This window comes from Heptranchias perlo, chromosome 22 (assembly GCF_035084215.1).
Source record: "Heptranchias perlo isolate sHepPer1 chromosome 22, sHepPer1.hap1, whole genome shotgun sequence".
In the NCBI taxonomy this organism is placed as follows: domain Eukaryota; kingdom Metazoa; phylum Chordata; class Chondrichthyes; order Hexanchiformes; family Hexanchidae; genus Heptranchias; species Heptranchias perlo.
In genome coordinates, this window is record NC_090346.1 from 20,908,082 (window position 1) to 20,933,383 (window position 25,302).

The 25,302-nt window shown below is 41.6% G+C and overlaps 1 protein-coding gene across 3 annotated transcripts in view; it reads left to right on the forward strand.

Annotated features, from left to right (window-relative positions):
* The window catches only part of LOC137340580 (katanin-interacting protein), a 205,922-nt gene that overhangs the window by 130,959 nt on the left and 49,661 nt on the right, over positions 1–25,302 (forward strand). For all 3 annotated transcript variants that reach the window (XM_068003118.1, XM_068003119.1, XM_068003120.1), the window contains exons 16-18: positions 10,260–11,003; positions 12,888–13,093; positions 19,283–19,352. In XM_068003118.1, the coding sequence (XP_067859219.1) occupies positions 10,260–11,003; positions 12,888–13,093; positions 19,283–19,352 (1,020 nt within the window). The remainder of the gene's footprint in view (positions 1–10,259; positions 11,004–12,887; positions 13,094–19,282; positions 19,353–25,302) is intronic.

A 25,302-nucleotide genomic window follows, 5' to 3' on the forward strand; every position in this document is an offset into this window, starting at 1 on the left:
GTGTCTATGGATATTATTTATATGGATTACCAGAAGGCATTCGATAAGGTTCCACATAAGAGACTGTCAACGAAAACGAGAGCGCATGGAATTGGAGACAACCTATTGACCTGATGTGGAGATGCCGGTGATGGATTGGGGTGGACAAATGTAAGGAATCTTACAACACCAGGTTATAGTCCAACAGTTTTATTTGAAAATCACAAGCTTGTGATTTTCAAATAAAACTGTTGGACTATAACCTGGTGTTGTAAGATTCCTTACATTTAACCTATTGACATGGGTAGGGAATTGGTTAGGAGGTAGGAGACAGTGAGTAGGGATAATGAGTATGTATTCAGATTGGCAGGATGTGACTAGTGGTGCCCCCTAGTGGCCTCAGTTTTTCACCACATTTATAAATGACTTAGATGAAGGAATAGAGAGCCATATATCCAAGTTTACTGATGACACCAAGTTAGGTGGCACAGTAAATTGTGTTGATGGGAGCAGAAAGTTGCAAAGGGAAATTGATAGATTAGGTGAGTGGGCAAAACTATGGCAGATGGAGTGCAATTTGGGGAAGTGTGAGGTCATCCACTTTGGACCCAAGAAAGATAGATCAGAGTATTTTCTAAAGAGTGAGAAGCTGGAAACTGTGGCGGAGCAGAGAGATTTATGGGTCCAAGTACAGAAATCACTAAAAGCTAGTGGACAAGTACAAAATATAATTTAAAAGGCTAATGGAATGTTGGCCTTTATCTCAAGCGGGCTGGAATATAAAGGGTTGGAAGTTATGTTGGTTATATAAAGCTCTGGTTAGACCCCATTTGGAGTGCTGCGTTCAGTTCTGGGCACCGTACCTCAGGAAGGATGTATTAGCCTTGGATTGGGGTGCATCACAGAATCACCAGAATGATGCCTGGGCTAAAAGGGTTAAATTATGAAGACACGTTGCATAGATTAGGCTTGTTTTCCGTTGTGTATAGAAGGTTAAGGGGTGATCTAACTGAGGTGCTTAAGATGAGTAAAGGAGTTGATAGGGTAGATCGAAAGAAACTATTTCCTCTGGTGGGGGAGTCTAGAACAAGTGGGGGCATAACCTTAAAATTAGAGCTAGGCTGTTCATGGGTGATGTCAGGAAACACTTCTTCACACAAATAGTGGAAATGTGGAAAACTCTTCCCGAAAAGGCTGTTGAGGCTGGGTCATTTCAAAACTGTTGATTTTCTTTTAGGCAAGGGTATTAAGGGTTACCGAACCAAGGCGGGTAGATGGAGTTAAGATACAGATCAGGCATGATCGAATTAAATGGCAGAACTGGCTCGAGGGGCTGAATGGCCTATTCCTGTTTCAATGTTCCTTCCTAATGAAAGTGAGGATAAGCACCTTGATTTCTCACGAGCCGAGAAACCGTGCTGGAAATAAGGTTCGGAACAATGAATTTTAAAGAAAATTACAAGAAAATTATTAAAGTAACTTATATAAAAGCATTTTCTTGGTTTGAAATATGTCTGTTACAAATTTTGTGTGTATTCTAGATATTTTCCCAGGTTCACCAGCACTGGTCTGTCCCCAAAACGGATCCGGTGTTTCTTACGCTGTTTATCTTTACGGTCCAGTATCTATTATTGCGATAGCATGACCCAGAGCTGTAATAATAAAAGTCCTGTGTTATTCAAACTAGATACTTTAATCTCACACATTCAGTTGCATGTGTTTCTCCAATCTTCCAAGAGGTGGATCTGTTGAGACGAGGTCAATGGAAAATCAAGAAGCTCGCTAATTTTACGGTCTACACGTGTGTAGTAATTTCAGACTTTTAACGTCTAAAACACTGCTCCTAACACACAAACAACAAAGCACGCCATACTATCCTCCTTAGTGGGCTGACGTAAGTTTTCCTGGTCAGTGTTAACAATGAATCTGACCAGCTTTCTCTAAACCAACTCAGTTCTCTTAAACGAGGCTTGCCTCCTGCCTATCTTTCTCAGCAGCCTTTTTGAAATTGATCCAGAACATGTGTTTTTTGGGTTTTTTTTATTCATTCATGGGATGTGGGCGTCGCTGGCGAGGCCGGCATTTATTGCCCATCCCTAATTGCCCTAGAGAAGGTGGTGGTGAGCCGCCTTCTTGAACCTCTGCAGTCCGTGTGGTAAAGGTTCTCCCACAGTGCTGTTAGGAATGGAGTTCCAGGATTTTGACCCAGCGACGATGAAGGAACGGCGATATATTTCCAAGTTGGGATGGTGTGTGACTTGGAGGGGAACGTGCAGGTGGTGTTGTTCCCATGTGCCAACTGCTCTTGTCCTTCTAGATGGTAGAGGTCGCTGGTTTCGGAGGAGCTGTCGAAGAAGCCTTGGCGAGTTACTGCAGTGCATCCTGTGGGTGGTACACACTGCAGCCACTGTGCGCCGGTGGTGAAGGGGGTGAATGTTTAGGATGGTGGATGGGGTGCCAATCAAGCGGGCTGCTTTGTCCTGGATGGTATCGAGCTTCTTGAGTGTTGTTGGAGCTGCACTCATCCAGGCAAGTGGAGAGTATTCCATCACACTCCTGACTTGTGCCTTGTAGATGGTGGCAAGGCTTTGGGGAGTCAGGAGGTGAGTCACTCGCCACAGAATACCCAGCCTCTGACCTGCTCTTGTAGCCACAGTATTTATATGGCTGGTTCAGTTAGGTTTCTGGTCAATGGTGACCCCCAGGATGTTGATGGTGGGGGATTTGGCTCTTTTGGTTCTTTTGTCCCCTCACTGGACAGAAAGTTGGCAGTTTGACTTCTGATCCTTCCCCATCCTGGGGTTGGCTGGTGAAACTGCCAATTAAACTGAAGGTCCCTAGTAATTATCTTCTGCTACTTTTACAATGAATAGGGTCATCCTGATGCAATGGCCTTGATTTTAATGGAGGTGGGCGAGCCGGGTAGTGGGCGGCACATTCAACCAGGTTGGGGATGTAGAGCTTCAATAAAGCTTCCCGGGCTCCCGCATAACACCCTGCCAGTTTCACTGCCTGGCCAGCGAGCAGGAATTTGGCTGCAGGGCTGAGGATTTTCTTAACATCCAAAGGGCTAGGGATTCCTTCTTCACAATCGGGGGGCTGAGGATTACTCGCCCAAGGACTCTGAGGGGCCTGGGGGGAGCAATGTTGCAGCTCCTGGCCCACAAGGAATTCAAAGAGAGGTGAAGTTTTACAGCTTACCATAGCCTCTTCTGGCCACTCAGTTCCTCTCGCCATGTTTCTTCTGCCATGCGGGACTCACGCTACATGGACGTTTAAATGACATCATCGAGCCGCGACTTTTGAATCTTAAGTAGGCCTCTGCCTGCTTTTAGCAGGAGCCTCATCCAGGGCCTGAATCCCAGCTGTAAATATTATGGCGGGCAGAAATGCGGTGGCTTGGAGGCGGGATCTCGATTTTTCGGATTTTAACCCTTCACGCTAGCCTTTCCTGCCCGTTAGGGCCAATGAGTCTGGATGGTTCACAGGAAGGCCTAAATGGGTTTTCGTTGTCTGATCATAAAGGAAACATTCCACAGTCTGATTTGTTTGGCTTGGCATGAATACACACCTCTTCTTTCCCTTGCCCCCACCTCTAAGCTCTGCAAAGGGTATTTAAACCTTTGTGAGCTAAATTCAACTTAAAAGTAACACTATTTGTAATCATGCCCAGATCCTTCTGTGACAAAATGGTCAAAAAGCCCAAAATGCTATAATGTCTAAGAACATTTTACATCTTGACAGAGTAGATAGAGAGAAATTGTTCCCATTGGCAGAAGGGTCAAGAACCAGAGGGCATAGATTTAAGGTGATTGGCAAAAGAACCAAAGGTGACATGAGGGAAAACTTTTTTACACAGCGAGTGGTTAGGATCTGGAATGCACTGCCCGAGGGGGTGGTGGAGGCAGATTCAATCATGGCCTTCAAAAGGGAACTGGATAAGTACTTGAAAGGAAAAAATTTGCAGGGCTACGGGGAAAGGGCGGGGTGGTGGGACTAGCTGGATTGCTCTAGCATGGAGCCGGCGCAGACTTGATGGGCCAAATGGCCTCCTTCCGTGCTGTAACCTTTTCTATGATTCTATCAGAGGCTTGTGCCTTTCTGAGATAGTAGTATCGTAGTTACAGCACAGAGGGAGGCCATTTGGCCCATCGTGCCTTTGACGGCACTTTTGAAAGAGCTATCCAATTAGTCCCATTCCCCTGCTCTTTCCCCATAGCCCTGTGAATTTCTTCCCTTCAAGTATTTTTCCAATTTCCTTTTGAAAGTTATGATTGAAGTCACTGCTTAAAAAAAGTTTCCTCATCTCTCTTCTGGTTCTTCTGCCAATCAACTTAAATCTGTCTGCTCTGGTTGCTGCCCCTTCTGCCACTGGAAACAGTTTCTCCTTATTTACTGTATCAAAACCCTTCATGATTTCAACACAATACTTCAGCTGAAGCCTAATCAATGTTTTATAAAGGTTTAGCATAACTTCCTTACTTTTTTACTCTATGCCTCTATGAATAAAACCCAGGATCCCATATGCATTTTTGACAGCCTACTCAACTTGTCCTGCCACCTTCAAAGATTTGTGTATGTGCACCCCCAGGTCTCTCTGGTCCTGCACTCACTTTAAAATTGTACCATTTAGTTTATATTGCCTCCCCTCTTCCTACCAAAATATATCACTACAAATTAGATTTCACCTGATATGTGTCTGCCCCTTTCACCAGTCTGTCTATGTCCTCCTGAAGTCTGTTACTATCCTCCACATTTCCGAGTTTCATGTCATCTGCAAACTTTGAATTATACCTTCTATACCCAAGTCCAGGTCATTAATATATATCAAAAAGAGCTGTGGTCCTAATACTGACCCCTGGGGAACACCAATGTATATTTCCTTCCAGTCTGAAAAACAACCATTCACCAATACTCTCTGCTTTCTGTCCCCAAGTCCATTTTGTATCCGTGCTACCACTGTCTCTTTAATCCCATGGACTTCAATTTTGTTAAGAAGTCTATTATGTGATACTTTATTAAGTGCCTTTCGAAAGTCCGTATACACAACATCAACCGCATTACCCTCGTCAACCCTCTTCATCGAAGAACTCAATCAAGTTAGTCAAACATGATTTTCCTTCAACAAATCCGTGCTGACTTTCATTTATTAGCCCATACTTTTCCAAGTGCCAATTAATTTTGTCCCGGATTATTGCCTCTAAAAGCTTCCCCACCGCTGACGTTGGGCTGACTGGCCTGTAATTGCCAGGTTTATCCCTCTCCCTGTTTTTGAACAGAGATTTACTAGAATGGTGCCAGGAATGAGGGACTTCAGTTTTGTGGAGAGACTGGAGAAGTTGGGGTTGTTCTCCTTAGAACAGAGAAGGTTAAGGGGAGATTTGATACAGGTGTTCAAAATCATGAATGGTTTTAATAGAGTAAATAAGGAGAAACTTATTCTCCAGTGGCAGAAAGGTCGGTAACCAGAGGACATAGATTTAATGTGATCGGCACAAGAGCCAGAGATGACATGAGGAAACTTTTTTTTACTCAGCGAGTTGTAATGATGTGGAATGCACAGCCTGAAAGCGTGGTGGAAGCAGATTCAATAGTAACTTTCAAAAGGGAATTGGATAAATACTTGAAGGGAAAAAATTTATAGGACTATGGGGAAAGAGCAGAGGAATGCTTTTTCAAGGAGCCGGCACAGGCACGATGGGCCGAATGGCCGCCTCCTGTGCTGTACCATACTATGATACTATGAAGAGTTGAAATCCCTGTGATTTTTTAAACACAAAAATTGGATGCTGAAAAGGGTAGACTTTAGGATTGATGAATTAAGACTATCTTGTGATTTGGACTTTAAGTTACGCTATAGTAATAAAACTTGTCAAACTCCTTTGCTCCTCACCTTTGGTTAACAAGAAGCAAGCGCAAATCTTCGATTAGAAACCTCAAAAAATTGGATCAGTTTTCAGGTATGAGATAATGCAGTAGATCACAGAACTATAATAATAGTTCTAAAAATAGAGCTTTGCATGAAATGTCTCCTAGCCGCAGCTTTTACCAATCAAAATCAGAAGCACCTAAGAATGTATTGTGGTGCAAGATATGTTTTCAGGCTTCTTGAACTGCAACATATGAAATAGTTAAACTAAGCGGTACAATTTTAAAGGGGATGCAGGAACAGAGACCTGGGGGTGCACACACACAAATCTTGGAAGGTGGCAGGACAAGATGATAAGGCTGTTAAAAAAAAAAAGCATATGGGATCCTGGACTTTATTAATACAGGCATAGAGTACAAAAGCAAGGAAGTTATGCTAAACCTTTTATAAATCAATGGTTAGGCTTCAGCTGGAGTATTGTGTTCAATTCTGGGTACCACACTTTGGGAAGGATGTCAAAGCCTTGGAGATGGTGTAGAGCAGATTTACTAGAGTGGTACCGGGGATGAGGGACTTCAGTTGGGTGGAGAGACCAAAGAAGCTCGTCTTAGAACAGAGAAGCTTAGGGGAGATTCAAAATTATGAAAGGTTTTGATTAAATAAATAAGAAACTGTTTCCATTGGCAGGAGGGTCAAGGGTCGGTAACCAGAGGACAGAGATGTAAGGTAATTGGCAAAAGAACCAGAGGGGAAATGAGGCGAGTTTTATTATCTGGAATGCACTACCTGAAAGGGTGGTGGAAGCAGATTCAATAGTAACTTTCAAAAGGGAATTTGATATATACTTGAAAAGGAAAGATTTGCAAGGCTATCGGAAAGGGGAGTGGGACTAATTGAATAGCTCTTTCAGAGTCGGCACAAGCACAATGAGCCGAATGACCCCACCCCCCCAACCGTGCTGTATGATTCTAGGATGCTATAAATTCTCTAAGTCTCAAATCAATTTCTCAACAGATAATTTAACTTTCATTATATAAGTTACATGAATCTACTGAAGCTTCTATTAATCATTTTTATGTTCTAATTTAAAAATGTAGTACTGCATCTTCTAATTAATTTCTTTTTTGTTTTATGCTACAGTATTGAGAAATTGGAGGATTTTTAATTTTAAATAACGGATATTGATTAAACAATAAATTCTTTTTTCTGCATTTAAAGTTCCCTTGTATAGAATTACCAGTGTAGGTTTGCTGCACCCTTCCTTTTGCACTTGTGTATCATTCGTCTGCTAAGAGCTAAAATATTGCAACAAAAAATGTCCTTGTTGAAGATTAAATTGACCTCAGTCAGAATTTACATTTGATGCAATTCAGTATAATCTGCCACATTGGCTTCTACTTGATCAGTAAATAGCACTGATCCCAGTCTTTAAATTTGTGCCTAGTAAAGTGCCAGGCACCTTTTTATTTCTGAATTTGCTAACAGATGCCTCGAGTTGTAGAAAATTGCTATTGGTTGTTATGATTCAGTGGCACAAAAGCATCTTTATTCCTTATAGTGTTGTACATTTGTAGGCTTCCAGCATTTGGCAGATATGTAGGTTGAAGTTGGAACTTAGAATCATGCAGCTCCTTGATACAGAAGAGAGCAGGGCTTGCTGTGTTGTGGAAGCTGCTATATGTAAGTGTTGTGAACTTAAAACAAATAGTATGTGCATCATTTTTGCAAGCTGCTTGTTAGAGTTGGTATCAAAATGTAATCCTTTAAAGCTTGTCTATTGTTATTGCTTTAACCTTAAACTTTCAAGGACTGCATCATTACATAGAATTTACAGCACAGTAACAGGCCATTCGGCTCAACTGGTCCATGCCGATGTTTATATACCACACTAGCCTCCTCCAACTCTATCACAGAATCATAGAAAGGTTACAGCACGGAAGGTGGCCATTCGGCCCATCGAGTCTGTGCCAGCTCTATACAAGAGCAATCCAGCTAGTCCCACTGCCCCGCCCTATCCCCGTAGCCCTGCAAATTTTTTGAAGGCCACGATTGAATCTGCCTCTACCACCCCCTCGGGCAGTGCATTCCAGATCCTAACCACTCGCTGTGTAAAAAAAAGTTTTTCCTCATGTCACCTTTGGTTCTTTTGCCAATCACCTTAAATCTATGTCCTCCGGTTTTTGACCCTTCTGCCAATGGGAACAGTTTCTCTCTATCTACTCTGACTAGACTCTTCATGATTTAGAATACCTCTATCAAATCTCCTCTCAACCTTCACTGTTCCAAGGAGAACAACCCCAGCTTCTCCGGTCTAGCCACGTAACTAAAGTCCCTCATCCCTGGAATCATTCTAGTAAATCTCTTCTGCACCCTCTCAGGCTTTCACATCTTTCCTAAAGTGCGGTGCCCAGAACTGGACACAATACTCCAGTAATGGCCGAGCCAGTGTTTTATAAAGGTTCATCATGACTTCCTTGCTTTTGTACTCTACACCTCCATTTATAAAGCCCAGGATCCCATATGCTTTTTTAACCGCTTTCTCAACCTGCCCTGCCACCTTCAATGATTTGTGTACATATACCCCCAGATCTCTCTGTTCCTATAGCCCTTTTAGTATTATGCCCTCTAATTTATATTGCCTGTCCTCATTCTTCCTACCGAAATGGATCACCTCGCATTTTTCTGCGTTAAATTTCATCTGCCACGTGTCCGCCCATGCCACCAGCCTGTTTCTATCCTCTTGAAGTCTATCACTACCCTCCTCACTGTTCCCTACACTTCCAAGTTTTGTGTCATCTGCAAATTTGGAAATTGTGTCCTGTACACCCTAGTCCAAGTCATTAACATATATCAAGGAAAGCGGTCCTAGTACCGACCCCTGGGGAACACAACTGTGCACCTCCCTCGAGTCCGAAAAAAAAAACGTTCACCATTACTCTGTTTCCTGTTACTTAGCCAATCCTGTATCCATGGTATCCATGCTGCCACTGCCTCTTTTATTGCATGGGCTTCAATCTTGATGACAAGCCTATTACATGGCACTTTATCAAATGCCTTTTGAATGCTGAACCCTAAAAGCATATCCTTCTATTCCTTTCTCCCTCATGTACATATCTAGTTTCCCCTTGCGAAGATCTTACAAAAGGTATAATGAGCAAAATGTCGCCTTGATTTTGAGGCGCAAAAGCTGACCTTGAAAAAATGCTATCTTCCATATGCTTTGAGTAATTTCCTCTCATATTCAGAACAGAAAATTATTATTCCAGATGTTAAGGGTTTAATTATTTTGTATTTTAAAGCAGCAAAAGGTGTTTGGCATTTAAAAGGCTGGTAACATTTATGTATCAAGGGAATATTATTCATTCAGAATAATTAGTTAATATTTGGATTTATGTTTATTGTTTTAATAAGGTCTTGGACTGTAGATTAAAGTGTTGCTGTTGGTCAACTGGTAAAGAATAACCTCTGAATACATTATTATGATTTATTATCCTTCCCTCTATGGGGATAAAATTAAGTCATTGCCTCAAAATATTCTATTCTGCTTCAATTATTCATTGTTATAATATTGCTAAAATCCTTTATTTCTACTGAGAAAGAATATGTGAAAGTGCCGAAGGGCCTATTTGATTGTTCAGGAAACATGATTTATAAAATGAAAAGATCTTTCTTCTTCTTTCACGTCCTGTACAAAGCAGGATTAAGCCTATTTTTTATAATTTCATATTGTAATGTTTGCTTTCTTAATATAACTGGTATGAAAACAAATAATCTAGAAGTGTAGGGGTGTTCTCCACAGTGTTCTGGACAATATTTATCCCTCAACCAACATCACTAAAACAGATTATCTGGTCATTATCACATTGCTGTTTGTGGGACCTTGCTGTGCGCAAGTTGGCTGCCGCGTTTCCTACATTACAACAGTGGCTACACTTCAAAAGTGCTTCATTGGCTGTAAAGTGCTTTGGGGCATCCTGAGGTCGTGAATATAATTTCAAGTTCGTTCTTTCTTTCAAATGATAAGAAACATAATTGCTCCTAAGAGATTTTAGCAGAGCAGATTGTGTTTGAGGAATTTGTTAATCAATGCTGGCAAGATGTTACGGTTCACAAAGGCATCATATTAAAACAGACATATTTATATTCTACTGGACTCCATTAAAATGAAATTGTGCACTTCTGATTTATGTGGTTTGCTTCTGTTGAAGTGTCTAGGGATTTTTGTTCGTTCTTTAGTCTTGATATACTATATTTTCTTGCCTATTCGGAATAAGTCTAAGTTCATGATGTGCAACCTGTGTTTAAGGAAACATTGGTTTGGTCACGGTTTGAGTTGCAGAATAGATTAGCAGTGGACTGAAATGCATAGTGTATAGTTTGTCTGCATTCATTTTTATATGGGCTTTTTCAGATAATCAGAAACCTTCAAAGTCTATGGGGTCTACGAGAGCTAAGTGGCGAAATGAGCAGGATGACACACTGATGGAGTCATGGAACTCTTTATTAAAGTTCAACAGGTCACAGCGAGGTCGTATAGCCAACATGGATTTCGAGGGAGACGTATTTGATGAGTTCTTGCAAGAACAAAGAATTGGAAGAGAAACTGGATTTAAATCCTTTCAACAGGAATCTGTGCACGAAGTCAAAGAGGAAAAGGAAGAACATGCATCTGATCTGGAAAGAGATGATGATGGAAGTGATGATTTTGAAATTCCAGTTTTGCCAAATGGCTGTAACTTGATTATTAATATTACATCTACCTGGGGTGATAGACATTATGTTGGACTTAATGGAATTGAAATATTCAGTTCAAGTGGTGAACCTGTGCAAATAGCACAAATAAAAGCAAATCCAGCTGATATTAACATTTTACCTGCTTATGGTAAAGACCCTAGAGTCATTTCAAATTTGATTGATGGTGTAAACAGGACACAAGATGATATGCATCTCTGGCTAGCACCTTTCACTCCAGGAAGGTCCCAACTGATCTATATTGACTTTGTAAATTCATGTCACATAGCCATGATTCGAATTTGGAATTACAACAAATCAAGAATACATTCTTTCCGTGGAATTAAAGATGTAGAAATCTTATTAGATGGGAAATTTATCTTTAGAGGAGAAATAGCCAAGGCATCGGGAACTTTAAACGGAGGTAAACGCATGTTTTATTCTTTGTTTTACTATGTACTGTGTTTAAATGGGTTTGGTATAACTAGCTGAAAAATCTTTTCTTATCCCATCAGTCACTAATAGTCATTCCCGTCTAGTTAGTGTCACACAAAATATTGTCCAATAAAGTTCCAGCATTGAATTTGGCTACCATAGATTCAATATTAATTACATCGTTCATGCAATATTTAGAATCAACATTAATTCAGTATTTTCCTTTCCATAAATTATCACAATTATTTTCAAGGTTGGTATTAAAGCCAATGGGTATGTCAATTTTACAGATTAATAAAATGATAAAAAATAATTCAGTGATTTATGTTTCTCTAAGAGATCTACTGTTACATCGTGACCGTTTTCAGGCAAGAATAGCATTGGCCAGCTAGCCTACTCATCCATCCTCCCACAACTTTACCTCAAAGCTGACAGAATCTAGTCGAGCCCCTCTTTGAGCCATGTCATAGTTCCACGTTGGAATTTTTTTTCATGTTAATTGAATAGAAAAATATAGAAAATATTCACGTAACAGTTGCGCAGTTGCCATAACCAAAATTATGCCATATAACTTAAGTTTCAACAATGCTTACCTTTATTTTAAGGGGAACGCACAATGCAACCAGTTTACTTATTTGTATAGTATTCACTTAGTTTATATGTATTTATACCCAATAATTAGAATCTAATTTTATGTATTGAGAAACCTAATTTAAATTAGGTTTGATCAATACCTGAAACTAAGTGTTCTAAGTATTGTATTTTTCTAGTGCAAATGTAAGCTGATTTTAATTTTTTTTCCCTTTCAGTACTGCAAATGTAATACTTTATAAGTAGTGTTGAAAATCTTTAAAAGGGAATATTATAGGAAAACAATTGTCTTTTGAGTGGTTTGCTGCATTAAACTCATACCTACCTGTTCACAATAAGATTTATTATAAGTGTAAGGAATAGGTGATTTAAAAAATGAGTGTCAGCCTTGGCTCGGTGCTAGCCTCTGAGTCAGAAGGTTGCGGGTTCAAGTCCCACTCCAGAGACTTGAGCACATAATCTAGGCTGGCACTTTTGTACAGTTCTGAGGGAGTGCTGCACTGTCGGAGGTGCCGTCTTTTGGATGAGAGGTTAAACCGCAGCCCCATCTGTCCTCTCAGCAGGATGTAAAAGTCCCACGGTACTATTTGAAGACGAGCAGCGAAGTTCTCCCGGTGTCCTGGCCAACAGTTATCCCATAGCCAACACCTAAAACTGGTCATTTATTTCATTGTTGTTTGTGGGAGATTGCTGTGCTCAAATCGGCTTCCACGTTTCCTACATTACAACAGTGACTACACTTCAAAAGTACTTCAATGGCTATAAAACACTATGGGACATCCTAAGGTCATGAAAGGTGCTATATAAATGGAAGCCTTTCTTCCTTCTTCCTAAATGAAAAGCTGACAAAAATACAATTGCTTAACATCAGATTAAGTGATTATTGCATGAATTGGATATATATATATTGCCTTTTAAAATAGGTCTAAGATAAGGTTGTAAAGATGTGACTGGCCAGTAGAGGCTCTTGTCAGATGTTCAGTAGGTATACCCCTAGATTCCAGAGACCTTTTACAACACCCAGTTATATAATCTAATGTTATTGGTGGAGGGGAATTAGTAATTTGTTAATAAAACTGTTGAAATTGCCAAATTGTGAAGGCCAGAAGGAATAAAACATTGAGAAATGTAATTCTAATAGACTTTCCATTTCAAATATTTATACTCAGAACCTTTGCAATCAGCCAGGATGTTTCTTTAGCTTTGCCAACTGTTCCAATTTGATTAGGTTCTAGAAATATTGCTTCTGCACTCATTTGTTGGTTGCACTCTCAATTTTCAGCTTTGGAACAGTTTGGAGATACTATACTTTTCACTACAGATGATGAGATTCTAGATGCAATGTCCCAGTACGATGAAACATTTACAGCTAATATCGATTACACTCAGCCACTCGCATTTGAGGAAGAAATCAATCGGCCTAGTACTGCAGATGATGGAGATGAGAGGCCATTCACACAGGCTGGCTTTAGGACAGAGGATGAACAGGTAAGGAAGTTCATAGGTTCTGCCTTCAGTACACTAAGCACTGCTACCCTCAAAAATATACAATAGCTTTAGTCTGTTTATGTGTTGATATAGAGCCTACAAATTCTTCCATAATTTTACGATAAACTTAAGCGCTTACTTTGTGCTGAGGATGTCTTTTGGGACGTACTTCTCTACAAGATGTTGGCCAAGCAGTTCTAGCTTGAGAGCAAGAGTTTTGAGAGGGCATTCTCAATACAGCAAAAATGTGGGATAATAAAGGAAAGCCAGCACGGATTGGTTGAAGGCAAATTGTGTTTGATTAACTTGATTGAGTTCTTTGAAGTAACGGAGAGAGTTGATGAGGGTAGTGCAGTTGATGTGTATGTGGATTTTCAAAAGGAGTTTGATAAAGTACCACATAATAAACTTGTTAGCAAAATTGAAGCCCATGGGATTAAAGGGACAGTGGCTGCGTGGATACAAAATTAGCTAAGGGACAGAAAGCAGAGAGTAGTGGTGAACGGTTGTTTTTCAGACTGGAGCGAAGTATACAGTGGTGTTTCCCTGGGGTCAATATTAGGATCACTGCTTTTTTTGATATATATTAATGATCTGGACTTGGGTATAGAGGGCGTAATTTCGAAGATTGCAGATGACCCGAAACTCGGAAATGTAAGCAGTGAGGAGGTTAGTAACAGACTTCAGGAGGACATAGATAGACTGGTGAAATCAGCAGACTCACGGCAGATGAAATTTAACACGGCGAAGTGTGAAGTGATTCATTTTGGTAGGAAGAATGAGAAGAGGCAATATAAAGTAAACAGTACAATTTTAAAGGGGGTACAGGAACAGAGAGACCTGAGGGTGCACATACACAAATCTTTGAAGATGGCAGGACAAGTTGAGAAGGCTGTTAAAATGTTATACACGTTCCTTGGCTTTATAAATAGAGGCATAGAGTACAAAAGCAAAGAGATCATGCTAAACTTTTATAAAACACTGGTTAGGCCCCAGCTGGAGGATTTTTGCCAATTCTGAACACCACACTTTAGAAAGGATGTCAAGGCCTTGGAGAGGGTGCAGAGGAGATTTACTAGAATGGTACCAGGGATGCGAGACTTCAGTTATGTGGAGGGACTGGAGAAGTTGAGATTGTTCTCCTTAGAGCAGAGAAAGTTAAGGAGAGATTTGATCGAGGTATTCAAAGTCATGAAGGGTTTTGATAGAGTAAATAAGGAGAAACTGTTTCCAGTGGCAAAAGGGTCAATAACCAGAGGACACAGATTAAAGGTAATTGGCAAAGGAACCAGAGGCGACATGAGGAAAACATTTTTTAGGCAGCGAGTTGTAATTATCTGGAATGCACTGCCTGAAAAGCTGGTGGAAGCAGATTCAATAGTAACTTTCAAAAAGAGAAAGAGCAGGGTAGTGAGACTAATTGGATAGCTCTTTCAAAGAGCCAGCACAGGCACGATGGGCCCAATGGCCTCCTCTTGTGCTGTATCATTCTATGATTCTATGTGTACCGGATCTAAGTGACCTGGGCTTGAATCCATCCTACAGATATGGGACAAAAATCTAATCTTTCTGCTAGCTGTGAATCATGGAATCATACAACACAGATGGAGACCATTGAGCCTGTCTTTGAAAGAGCTATCCAATTAGTCCCACTCCCCTGCTCGTTCCCCGTAGCCAAGCAAATATTTCCTTTTCAATTATATAGCCAATCCTCTTTTGAAAGTTACTATTGAATCTGCTTCCACCACATTTTCAGGCATTCCAGATCATAACAGTCATTACATTAAAAAAATTTCTCCTTGTCTCCCCTCTGGTTCTTTTGTCAATTGCATTAACCCTGTGTCCTCTGGATACTGACCCTCCTGTCAGTGGAAACAGTTTCTCCTTATTTACTCTATCAAAACCCTTTATAATTTTCGACATCTGTGCTTTGTGGAATAAATTTGAGCAATTTATAATGGGTGAAAATCCATAGCACAAAAGCCTTTCTAATGTAATACAAATTGGTGCTAACTTGGCAATCTCACTCAGAAGGGCCATGATGATAGTTGGCATTAAAAAATGTCAATTTGCACTGGTACAGTGGGGAGGGTACTCTTCTAGGGTTGGGATTAAAATAGATTGTTGGGGCAGACTAGAAGGAGATTTGCTCTGATGTGGAGATGCCGGTGATGGACTGGGGTGGACAAATGTAAGGAGTCGCACAACTCCAGGTTATAGTCCAACAGCTTTATTTGAAATCACAAGCTTTCGGAGCTTTGCTCCTTCATCAGGTAAGTGAAGGGTTCCATAAAGGCACAGCATATATAGTCAGAGAACAATGCCTGGTGATTACAGATAATCTTTCTAACTGCCCTTTATCACACCTCGGCAGAGAGATAATCACAGCAGTCAAAGCTTTCAGGGGATGGTGTTCAGACAGGTTAGTCAGGGAAACATTACATCCAAGAATACTGAATACACAAGGGGTCAAATCGCAAAGACAGAGAGAGAGCGAGAGAGACCAGAAAGACGGTGAGAGAGAGAGAGAGAAAATGACCAGTTGTATTAAAAACAGATGGCTTTTTTTCGCTGGTGGGGTTACATGTAGCGTGACATGAGCCCAAGATCCCGGTTGAGGCCGTCCTCATGGGTGCGGAACTTGGCTATCAGTTTCTGCTCAACGATTTTGCGTTGTCGTGTGTCTCGAAGGCCGCCTTGGAGAACGCTTACCAGAAGATCGGAGGCTGAATGTCCTTGACTGCTGAAGTGTTCCCCGACTGGGAGGGGACCCTCCTGTCTGGCGATTGTTGCGCGGTGTCCGTTCATCCATTGTCGCAGTGTTTGCATGGTCTCGCCGATGTACCATGCTCCGGGGCATCCTTTCCTGCAACATATGAGGTAGACAACGTTGGCCGAGTCACAGGAGTATGAACCATGTACCTGGTGGGTGGTGTCCTCTCGTGTGATGGTGGTATCTGTGTCGATGATCTGGCATGTCATCAACATCAACAAGTTCCATCCCACCATCAAGCTCACCATGGACTACTACTCAGAATCGGTTTCATTCTTGGACACACGACTCTCCATTAAAGATGGGCACCTCAGCACCTCACTCTACCGCAAGCCCATGGACAACCTCATGATGCTCCACTTTTCCAGCTTCCACCCTAACCACGTCAAAGAGGCCATCCCCTATGGACAGGCCCTTCGAATACACAGGATCTGCTCAGACGAGGAGGAACGCGATGGACACCTACAGACGCTGAAAGACGCCCTCATAAGAACGTGATATGACGCTCGACTCGTCGATCGACAGTTCCAACGGGCCACAGCGAAAAATCGCATAGACCTCCTCAGAAGACAAACACGGGACACAACCAACAGAGTACCCTTCGTCGTCCAGTACTTCCCCGGAGCGGAGAAACTATGCCATGTTCTTTGCAGCCTTCAACATGTCATCGATGACGACGAACACCTCGCTAAGACCATCCCCACGCCTCCACTACTCGCCTTCAAACAGCCACCCAACCTCAAACAGACCATCGTTCGCAGCAAATTACCCAGCTTTCAGGAGAACAGCATCCACGACACCACACAACCCTGCCACGGCAACCTCTGCAAGACGTGCCAGATCATCGACGCAGATACCACCATCACACAAGAGGATACCACCCACCAGGTACATGGTTCATACTCCTGTGACTCGGCCAACGTTGTCTACCTCATATGTTGCAGGAAAGGATGCCCCGGAGCATGGTACATCGGCGAGACCATGCAGACACTGCGGCAACGGATGAACGGACACCACCCAACAATCGCCAGACAGGAGGGTTCCCTCCCAGTCGGGGAACACTTCAGCAGTCAAGGACATTCAGCCTCCGATCTTCTGGTAAGCGTTCTCCAAGGCGGCCTTCGAGACACACGACAACGCAAAATCGTTGAGCAGAAATTGAAAGCCAAGTTCCGCACCCATGAGGACAGCCTCAACCGGGATCTTGGGTTCATGTCAAACTACATGTAACCCCACCAGCGAAAAAAAGTTATCTGTTTTTAATACAATTGGTCATTCTCTCTCTCTCTCTCTCTCTCTCTCTCTCTCTCTCTCTCTCTGTCTTTCTGCTCTCTCTCTCTCTCTCTCTCTCTCTTTGTGATTTGACCCCTTGTGTATTCAGTATTCTTGGATGTAATGTTTCCCTGACTAACCTGTCTGAACACCATCCCCTGAAAGCTTTGATTGCTGTGATAATCTCTCTGCCGAGGTGTGATAAAGGGCAGTTAGAAAGATTATCTGTAATCACCAGGCATTGTTCTCTGACTATATATGCTGTGCCTTTATGGAACCCTTCACTTACCTGACGAAGGAACAAAGCTCCGAAAGCTTGTGATTTCAAATAAAGCTGTTGGACTATAACCTGGAGTTGTGCGACTCCTGAGATTTACTCTGAATGTGCTTACGTACCTTAGTGCACCTTGGAGTACTTGATATTGACACTGAGTACCTGGGTTGAAAAGTCTTCCAATCCCCCAGCACTAGCATAAGAATTCAATTTCGCTTCCTACAAATAAAAATATTTTGAAAGATATTGGAACCATTGTGCAGCATATACTAATGTGGGTGTATTGGGAATGTTGGCAAAAGTTTATTGAAAAACAATGTCTGACAAAAATGTTAATTTTCCATGATATTGCTCACAGACAAATTTTTAATTTTTTTCATTCTCTCTCTTCCTGTGTCTTTGCTCATCTCCCATTCTTTAATTTTCCCTATGTATCTCTACCTCAGATTTTCTCAGTCATCCACTGCCTCTGCTTCCCGTGGGCCTGGCACACTTTCTCTCATTGTCGTCTGTTTATCTCTCTGTTCTATCTTCTTTTTCATGTTTTCTCACTGTCTCTTTCTGTAAGTCTCTCCTCTGTGTTTTTCTATATTTCTCCCATCCTACCCTTTTCCTCTATTCTTGCAAGCATACCTGGAGCAGACTTGGGGACTCCTGTCCTCTGATAGAAACTCTTTCTCATCTGTCCCTAGAAATAAGGACCAGAGTTGGAAGGTTAGGGTGGGAGGTTTCAGAAGGGAAGGAATGAGGGACTAGTGACTGAAATGCATCCCTCTTAGACCAGAAGGTCTTGCTGTTGTGTTGAATTTAGAGCCACAGGTACTGCCATTTCCACAAACTGCTACATAATTAGCAGGTGAAAAAAAAACTGGGCGTTAGAGCCTGGGACTGGGAAGGAGTGAAGAGGGGTCCAGGGATGAGGGGTTGTAGGCAGGCCAGAATTGAATCTGGGAGGCTGGAGCCTGAAGCTTTAGTACTGATAAAGCCAGGTAAACTTTCTACAATGCCTGACAGTCATTACTTTATTCTTTTGGATACAAACAATAAAGAACTTAAATGATAGGTGACTTTTGATCTTACCAGGTGCCTCTACACTAGCTTGGTATAAATGAAGTTGCAGGTTATGCTGGTAATTTCTCTGCTATTTTATTCCTAAGAATATGTGACAATTCATTCACCTTGAAGGTCACAACACTTAAAGTAATGCTATTATTGGAAGGTTTCCACTCAGTTTGAGCCTGGGTGAGGATTATCTCTTGATGTGGCTCATTGTCAAATTTTGTTTGATAATCACTCCTGTAAAGCATCTTCGGATGTTTTAATATATTAAAAGCGCTATATCAATGCAATTTGTTTTAGTGCAATGTGCTGGACAGGCTTGGTGCAGTATCATTGGGGAGAAAACTTACATTGGAAAACAGGGTTTGTATAATAATTAAAGCATATTGAAAGTCTAAAATAACCATTTAGAAGTAGACAAGACAACTTAAAATGCTTAACCAATAAAGAAGAAAATTGGCTGACTTGATGGTCATTATGTATACAACAGATTTAATGGTCACAACGTGGCATACATGATGGACAGAAGTAATTTTATTAAAATATTTTTATACATAAAGTAATAGTGATTTTTTTTGTGGTACCAACTATGTCACTTCATGCTTCTGGTAAATGCTGAATCATAGTTTTGAAGTGTTTTAGCGCCATCTGTTGGCAAATATCAGTTAGTTAACAATTAAAAATGTGGCTAAAAATGGTGACAGTAGTTGTGATGGTACATCAGTTAGTGGTATAAAACAAAGCAAAAAAAATAGCCTTTTGTAATAACTACATGTCATCTGTTTCAACTACTTGAATTCTACATTTGCAGGAGCAGGGACAAACATCCTTTCTGTTGGGTGGACCAGCCAGTCAGGTGCTAGGGGAGTATACTGGGAAGTGTAAGTATTTGTATACAGAGCTAAATTCTAATAACTGTAAAGTCATCTTTTAAGTTTACTTATGTTCTTCTTGAGTTCTGATACTTTTAACAAAATTTCATTGACTTCTTCAATTCAGTCAGATTTGTATGATTTAGTAGTACAATATTGCAGCGTGGATATGAAATTGGCAAAGGGCAGAAAGCAGAGAGTAGTGGTGAATGTTTTTTTTTCAGACTGGAGGGAAATATACAGTGGTTTCCCCCAGGGGTTGGTATTAGGACCATTGCTCTTTTTGATATATATTAACGACCCAGACTTGGGTATACAGGGAATAACTTCAAAGTTTGCAGATGACACGAAACTCAAATGTAATGAACAGTGGGAAGGATAGTAACAGACTTGAGGAGGACATAGACTAGTGAACTGGGAAGACAAATGACAGATGAAATTTAATGCAGAGAAGTGGGAAGTGATGCATTTTGGAAGGAAGAATGAGGAGAGGCAATATAAACGAAATGGTACAATTTTAAAGGGAGTGCATGAACAGAGAGACCTGGGGATTCACATACACAACAATGTTGCATTTAAATAGCGCTTTTAATGTAGTAAATCATCCCAAGGTGCTTCACAAGAGTAATTAACAAACAAAATTGGACACCAAGCAACAGAAGGAGATATTAGGACAGGTGATGAGGTAATGTTTTAAGGAGGAGATAGAGTTGGAGAGGTTTAGGGAGGGAATTCCAGAGCTTAGGGCCTAGGCAGCCAAAGGCACAGTCGCCAATGGTGAAACGATTAAAATCGGGGATGCGCAAGAGGCAAGAATTGGAGGAACATAGAGATCTCAGAGGTTTATATGGTTGCAGGAGGTTACGGAGCTAGGGAGTGGCGAGGCCATGGAGGGATTTGAAAACAAGGATGAGAATTTTAAAATCGAGGCGTTCCCGGACCAGGAGTCAATGTAAGTCAGCGAACACAGGGGTGATGGGTGATTGGTGTGAGTTAGGATTTGGGCAGCAGAGTTTTGGATGAGCTCGAAGTTTATGAAGGGTGGAAGATGGGAGGCCAGCCAGGAGAGCATTGGAATCTTTGAAGGTGGCAAGACAAGTTGATAAAGCTGTTTTTGAAAAAAAACATATAGGATCCTTGGCTTTTTAAATAGAGGCATAGAGTGCAAAAGCAAGGAAGTTATGCTAAACCTTTATAAATTACTGGTTAGGACTCAGCTGGAGTATTGTGTTCAATTCCGGGCACCACACTTTAGGAAGGCCTTGAAGAGGGTGCAGAGGAAATTTTCTAGAATGGTACCAGGGACTTCAGTTATGTGGAGAGGTTAGAGAAGGTGGGATTGTTCTCTTCAGAGCAGAGAAGGTTAAGGGGAGATGTTCAAAATTTTGAGGGGTTTTGATGGAGTAGAGAGGGAGAAACTGTTTCCACTAGCAGGAGCCTCGGTAACCAGAGGACACAGATTTAAGGTAATTGGCAAAAGAACCAGAGGGGAGATGAGGAGAACTTTTTTTACGCAGTGTTATGATCTGGAATGCACTGCCTGAAAGGGTGGTGGAAGCAGATTCAATAGTAACCTTCAAAAGGGAACTAGATATTAATTGAAAAGGAAAAATTTGCAGGGTTGTAGGGAAAGAGTGGGGGAGTGGAATTGGATAACTCTTTCAAAGAGCCGGCACAGGCATGATGGGCCGAATGGCCTCTTTCTGTGCTGTATGATTCAATGAATATTGCAGAAATCTGATTATGTACTGGGCTAGGATTTTCTTTGTGGTGGATTTACTGCCGAAGTGGCACTGAAACTGCATTTCTGCCTGTCAGTGTAATTTTCCTGAGAACCAGACCAATTCTTAGTTCACCTTCATTACAAATTTATGACACTTCTGGCACTATTAGCACCCTCCATTCACTGTCCTCTGGGAGCGAAAAAAATCCAGTGTTGCTGCAGCAGCTGCAAAGGTACGGCAGGCATTTTGTAGCAACTTAGCTCGCTGTGGTGGCTGAGGCTGGTGCTTCCTCAGGGCACCAAGCCCTCTAACCTAACGTTGAGGTCTGCAATCTGGCAACACCAGCATTTTGCCCTGAGAGAAGGTGGCCCATAAACAGCACAATACTGGCCTGTGGTGGCCTGGCAGTGAATGCCAAATCTAGCAAAAACCTGCAAACCTATTTAGTGCTAGAACAACTTTACTCAACTCTCCAGGGCAGCCAAAGTAAGAGCAGGCAGTCGTACCAGCAACAGTGCAGTCTAATAAATATGTTTCCCAGTTTTCAGCCACCTTGCCTTCACTGCGTTGAACCCCATGTGCAAACTATGTGCAGGTAGTACCACAATACCCTTTAAACCCTTTCCTCCTTCTGCAAGTGTTCTTTATTCACATCTGTATACATAGAGAAGTAGTGGAAGAGTCACATGAAAGGTATTTTATTGCCAGCTCCTATTCTCACCCTCATTAAGGGATGGACTTCTGAATTTGGGGTAACATTCTATATGATGGCATCCAATGACCTAAAATTCGACAGTGCAACACCCATTCTTCGGATGCTAAGTGGCCTCCTAAACCTCCAATATGGCGGGTAGAAAGCGTACACTCGTTGCTGGTATAGGCAAAAAAGAAAATCAGTTTTCGGGGCCTACGCTTGAAACAGGCGTTGAGCGCTTTGCATATGCAAATAAAGGGCCTAACTCACATTTGAGACTCCCTCTATAATATTGGTTTGCTTTGAGGTAGCCGACGCTGGCTGCATTCAGGAAAACCAGGTTTACATGCGGCCTTACAGGCAGTCCTTAAATGGCCACCACCAACACGTTTTTAAAATATACGTACGTGAATATGGAACCGGGAGGAGCAGGAATGCTCCCTCCAACCCCACATTAAAAGCGTGTGAGGAGAGGCAATATAAACTAAATGGTACAATTCTAAAGGGGGTGGAGGAACAGAGACCTGGGGGTATATGTGTACAAAGCTTTGAAGGTGGCAGGACAGTTTGAGAAAGCGGTTTTAAAAAAGCATATGGGATCCTGGGCTTTATAAATAGAGGCATAGAGTACAAAAGCAAGGAAGTTATGTCGAACCTTTATAAAACACTGATTCGACCGCAACTGGAGTACTGTGTCCAATTCTGGGCATCGCACTTTAGGAAGGATGTGAAGGCCTTAGAGAGGGTGCAGAAGAAATTAACTGGAATGGTACCAGGGATGAGGGACTTTGGTTACGTGGATAGACTGGAGAAGCTGGGGATCTCCTTAGAGCAGAGAAGGTTGAGAGGAGATTTGATAGAAGTGTTCAAAATCATGACTGGTTTAGATCAAGTAAATAAAGAGAAACTGTTCCCATTGGCAGAAGGGTAGAGAACCAGAAGGATTTCATTTCGTTCACCTGAGGAAGGAGGAAGCCTCCGACAGCTTGTGAATTTAAAATAAAATTGCTGGACTATAACTTGGTGTTGTAAAATTGTTTACAGAAGACACAGATTTAAGGTGATTGGCAAAAGAACCAAAGGCAACACGAGGAAAAAAAATGTTTACACAGCGAGTAGTTATGATTTGGAATGCATTGCCTGAAAGAGTGGTGAATGCAGATTCAATCATGGCTTTTAAAAAGGAATTGGATAAATATTTGAAGGGAAAAATTTACAGAGCTACGGGGAAAGAGTGGGGGAATGGGACTAACTGGATTGCTCTTACAAAGAGCCAGCACAGGCTCAATGGGCCAAATGGCCACCTCCTGTGCTGTAACGAGTCTATGATTTTAGGTAACTAATGTGGTAGTTATGCGTCTATGGATGTTATTTATATGGACTTCCATAAGGCATTCAACAAGGTTCCACATAAGAGACTTAACAAAAATGAGAGCACATGGAATTGGAGACAACCTATTGGCTTGGTTAGGAAATTGGTTAGGAGGTAGAAGGCAGAGAGTAGGGATAATGGGTATGTACTCAAATTTGCAGGATGTGACTAGTGGTGTCCCCCAGGGATCAGTACTGGGGCCTCGGCTTTTCACTATATTTATAAATGGCTTGGATGAAGGAATAGCGACCCATATATCTAAGTTTGCTGATGATACTAAGTTAAGCGATATTGATAGATTAGGTGAATGGGCAAAACTGTGGCAAATGGAATTCAGTGTAGACAAATGTGAGGTCATCCACTTTGGATCAAAAAAGGATAGAACAGGGTGCTTTCTATATGGTAAAAAGTTAAAAACAGTGGATGTCCAAAGGGACTTAGGGGTTCAGGTACATAGATCATTGAAGTGTCATGAACAGGTGCAGAAAATAATCAAGAAGGAAAATGGAATGCTGGCCTTTATGTCCAGAGGACTAGAGTACAGGGGGGCAGAAGTTATGCTGCAGCTATACAAAACCCTGGTTAGACCGCACCTGGAGTACTGTGAGCAGTTCTGGGCACCGCACCTTCAGAAGGACATATTGGCCTTGGAGGGAGTGCAGCGTAGGTTTACTAGAATGATACCCGGACTTCCAGGGTTAAGTTACGAGGAGAGATTGCACAAATTGGGGTTGTATTCTCTGTAGTTTCTAAGGTTAAGGGGTGATCTGATCAAAGTTTATAAGATATTATGGGGAACAGATAGAGAGAAACTATTTCCGCTGGTTGGGGATTTTAGGAGTAGGGGGCACAGTCTAAAAATTAGAGCCAGACCTTTCAGGAACGAGATTAGAAAACATTTCTACACGCAAAGGGTTGTAGAAGTTTGGAACTCTCTTCCGCAAACGGCAATTGATACTAGCTCAATTGCTAAATTTAAATCTGAGATTGATAGCTTTTTGGCAACCAAAGGTATTAAGGGATATGGGCCAAAGGCAGGTATATGGAGTTAGATCACAGATCAGCCATGATCTTATCAAATGGCGGAGCAGGCACGAGGGGCTGAATGGCCTACTCCTGTTCCTATGTTCCTAAGTAGCACAGTAAATAGTGTAGATGGAAGCAGAAAGTTGCAAAGGGACATCGATAGATTAAATGAGTGGGCAAAACTGTGGCAGATGGAGTTCAATGTGGAGAAAGTGTGAGGTCATCCAACTTGAACCTAAGAAAGATAGATCTGAGTATTTTCTAAATGCGAGAAGCTAGAAACTGTGAGCAGAGAGATTTAGGGGTCCAAGTACACATCACTAAAAGCTACTGGACGGGTATAAAAAATAATTTAAAAGGCTAACAGAATGTTGGCCTTTATCTCAAGAGGGCGGAAGTTACGTTATAGCTGTATAGAGCTTTGGTTAGACTCCCTCTGGAGTACTGCATTCAGTTCTGGTCACCGCACCTCAGGAATGATATATTGGCCTTGGAGTGGGTGCAGTGCAGATTCACCGGAATGATGAGGCTAAAAGGGTTTAATTATGAGGACAGGTTGCACTCCCTTGAATGTAGAAGATTAAGGAGTGATCTAATTGAGGCGTTGAAGATGATTAAAGGATTTGATAGGGAGAAACTATTTCAAAAAGCACTTCTTCACAGAGTAGTGGAAATCTGGAACCCCACCCCCCCCTCAAAAAGCTGTTAAGGCTAGGTCAATTGAAAATTTCAAAACCAACCACGATTGATAGATTTTTGTTAGGCAAGGGTATTAAGGGTTACTGAACCAAGGCGGTAGATGGAGTTAAGGTACAGATCAGCCATGATCTAATTGAATTGCGGAACAGACTTGAGGGGCTACTCCTGATCTTATATTCCTATGGAACAGGGCAACTTTTAGAGAGCTGAGGTCTGAGAATGCTGCGGTGGAAAGATAAATTGGCACACAGGACTCTCGGTCAAGAATGGGACTTTTTTTAAATAAAGGACATTGCAAAGGTGCAGAATAAATATAGAATTAAAAAAGGGCACTAGTTCAAGTTTCAGGATGCCATGGATAAATAGAGGTTAGAAAGAAACTAAAAGTAAGATGAAGGCAAGTATGGCCTATAGGTATAACAAAAATGATGAGATAAGGATCTA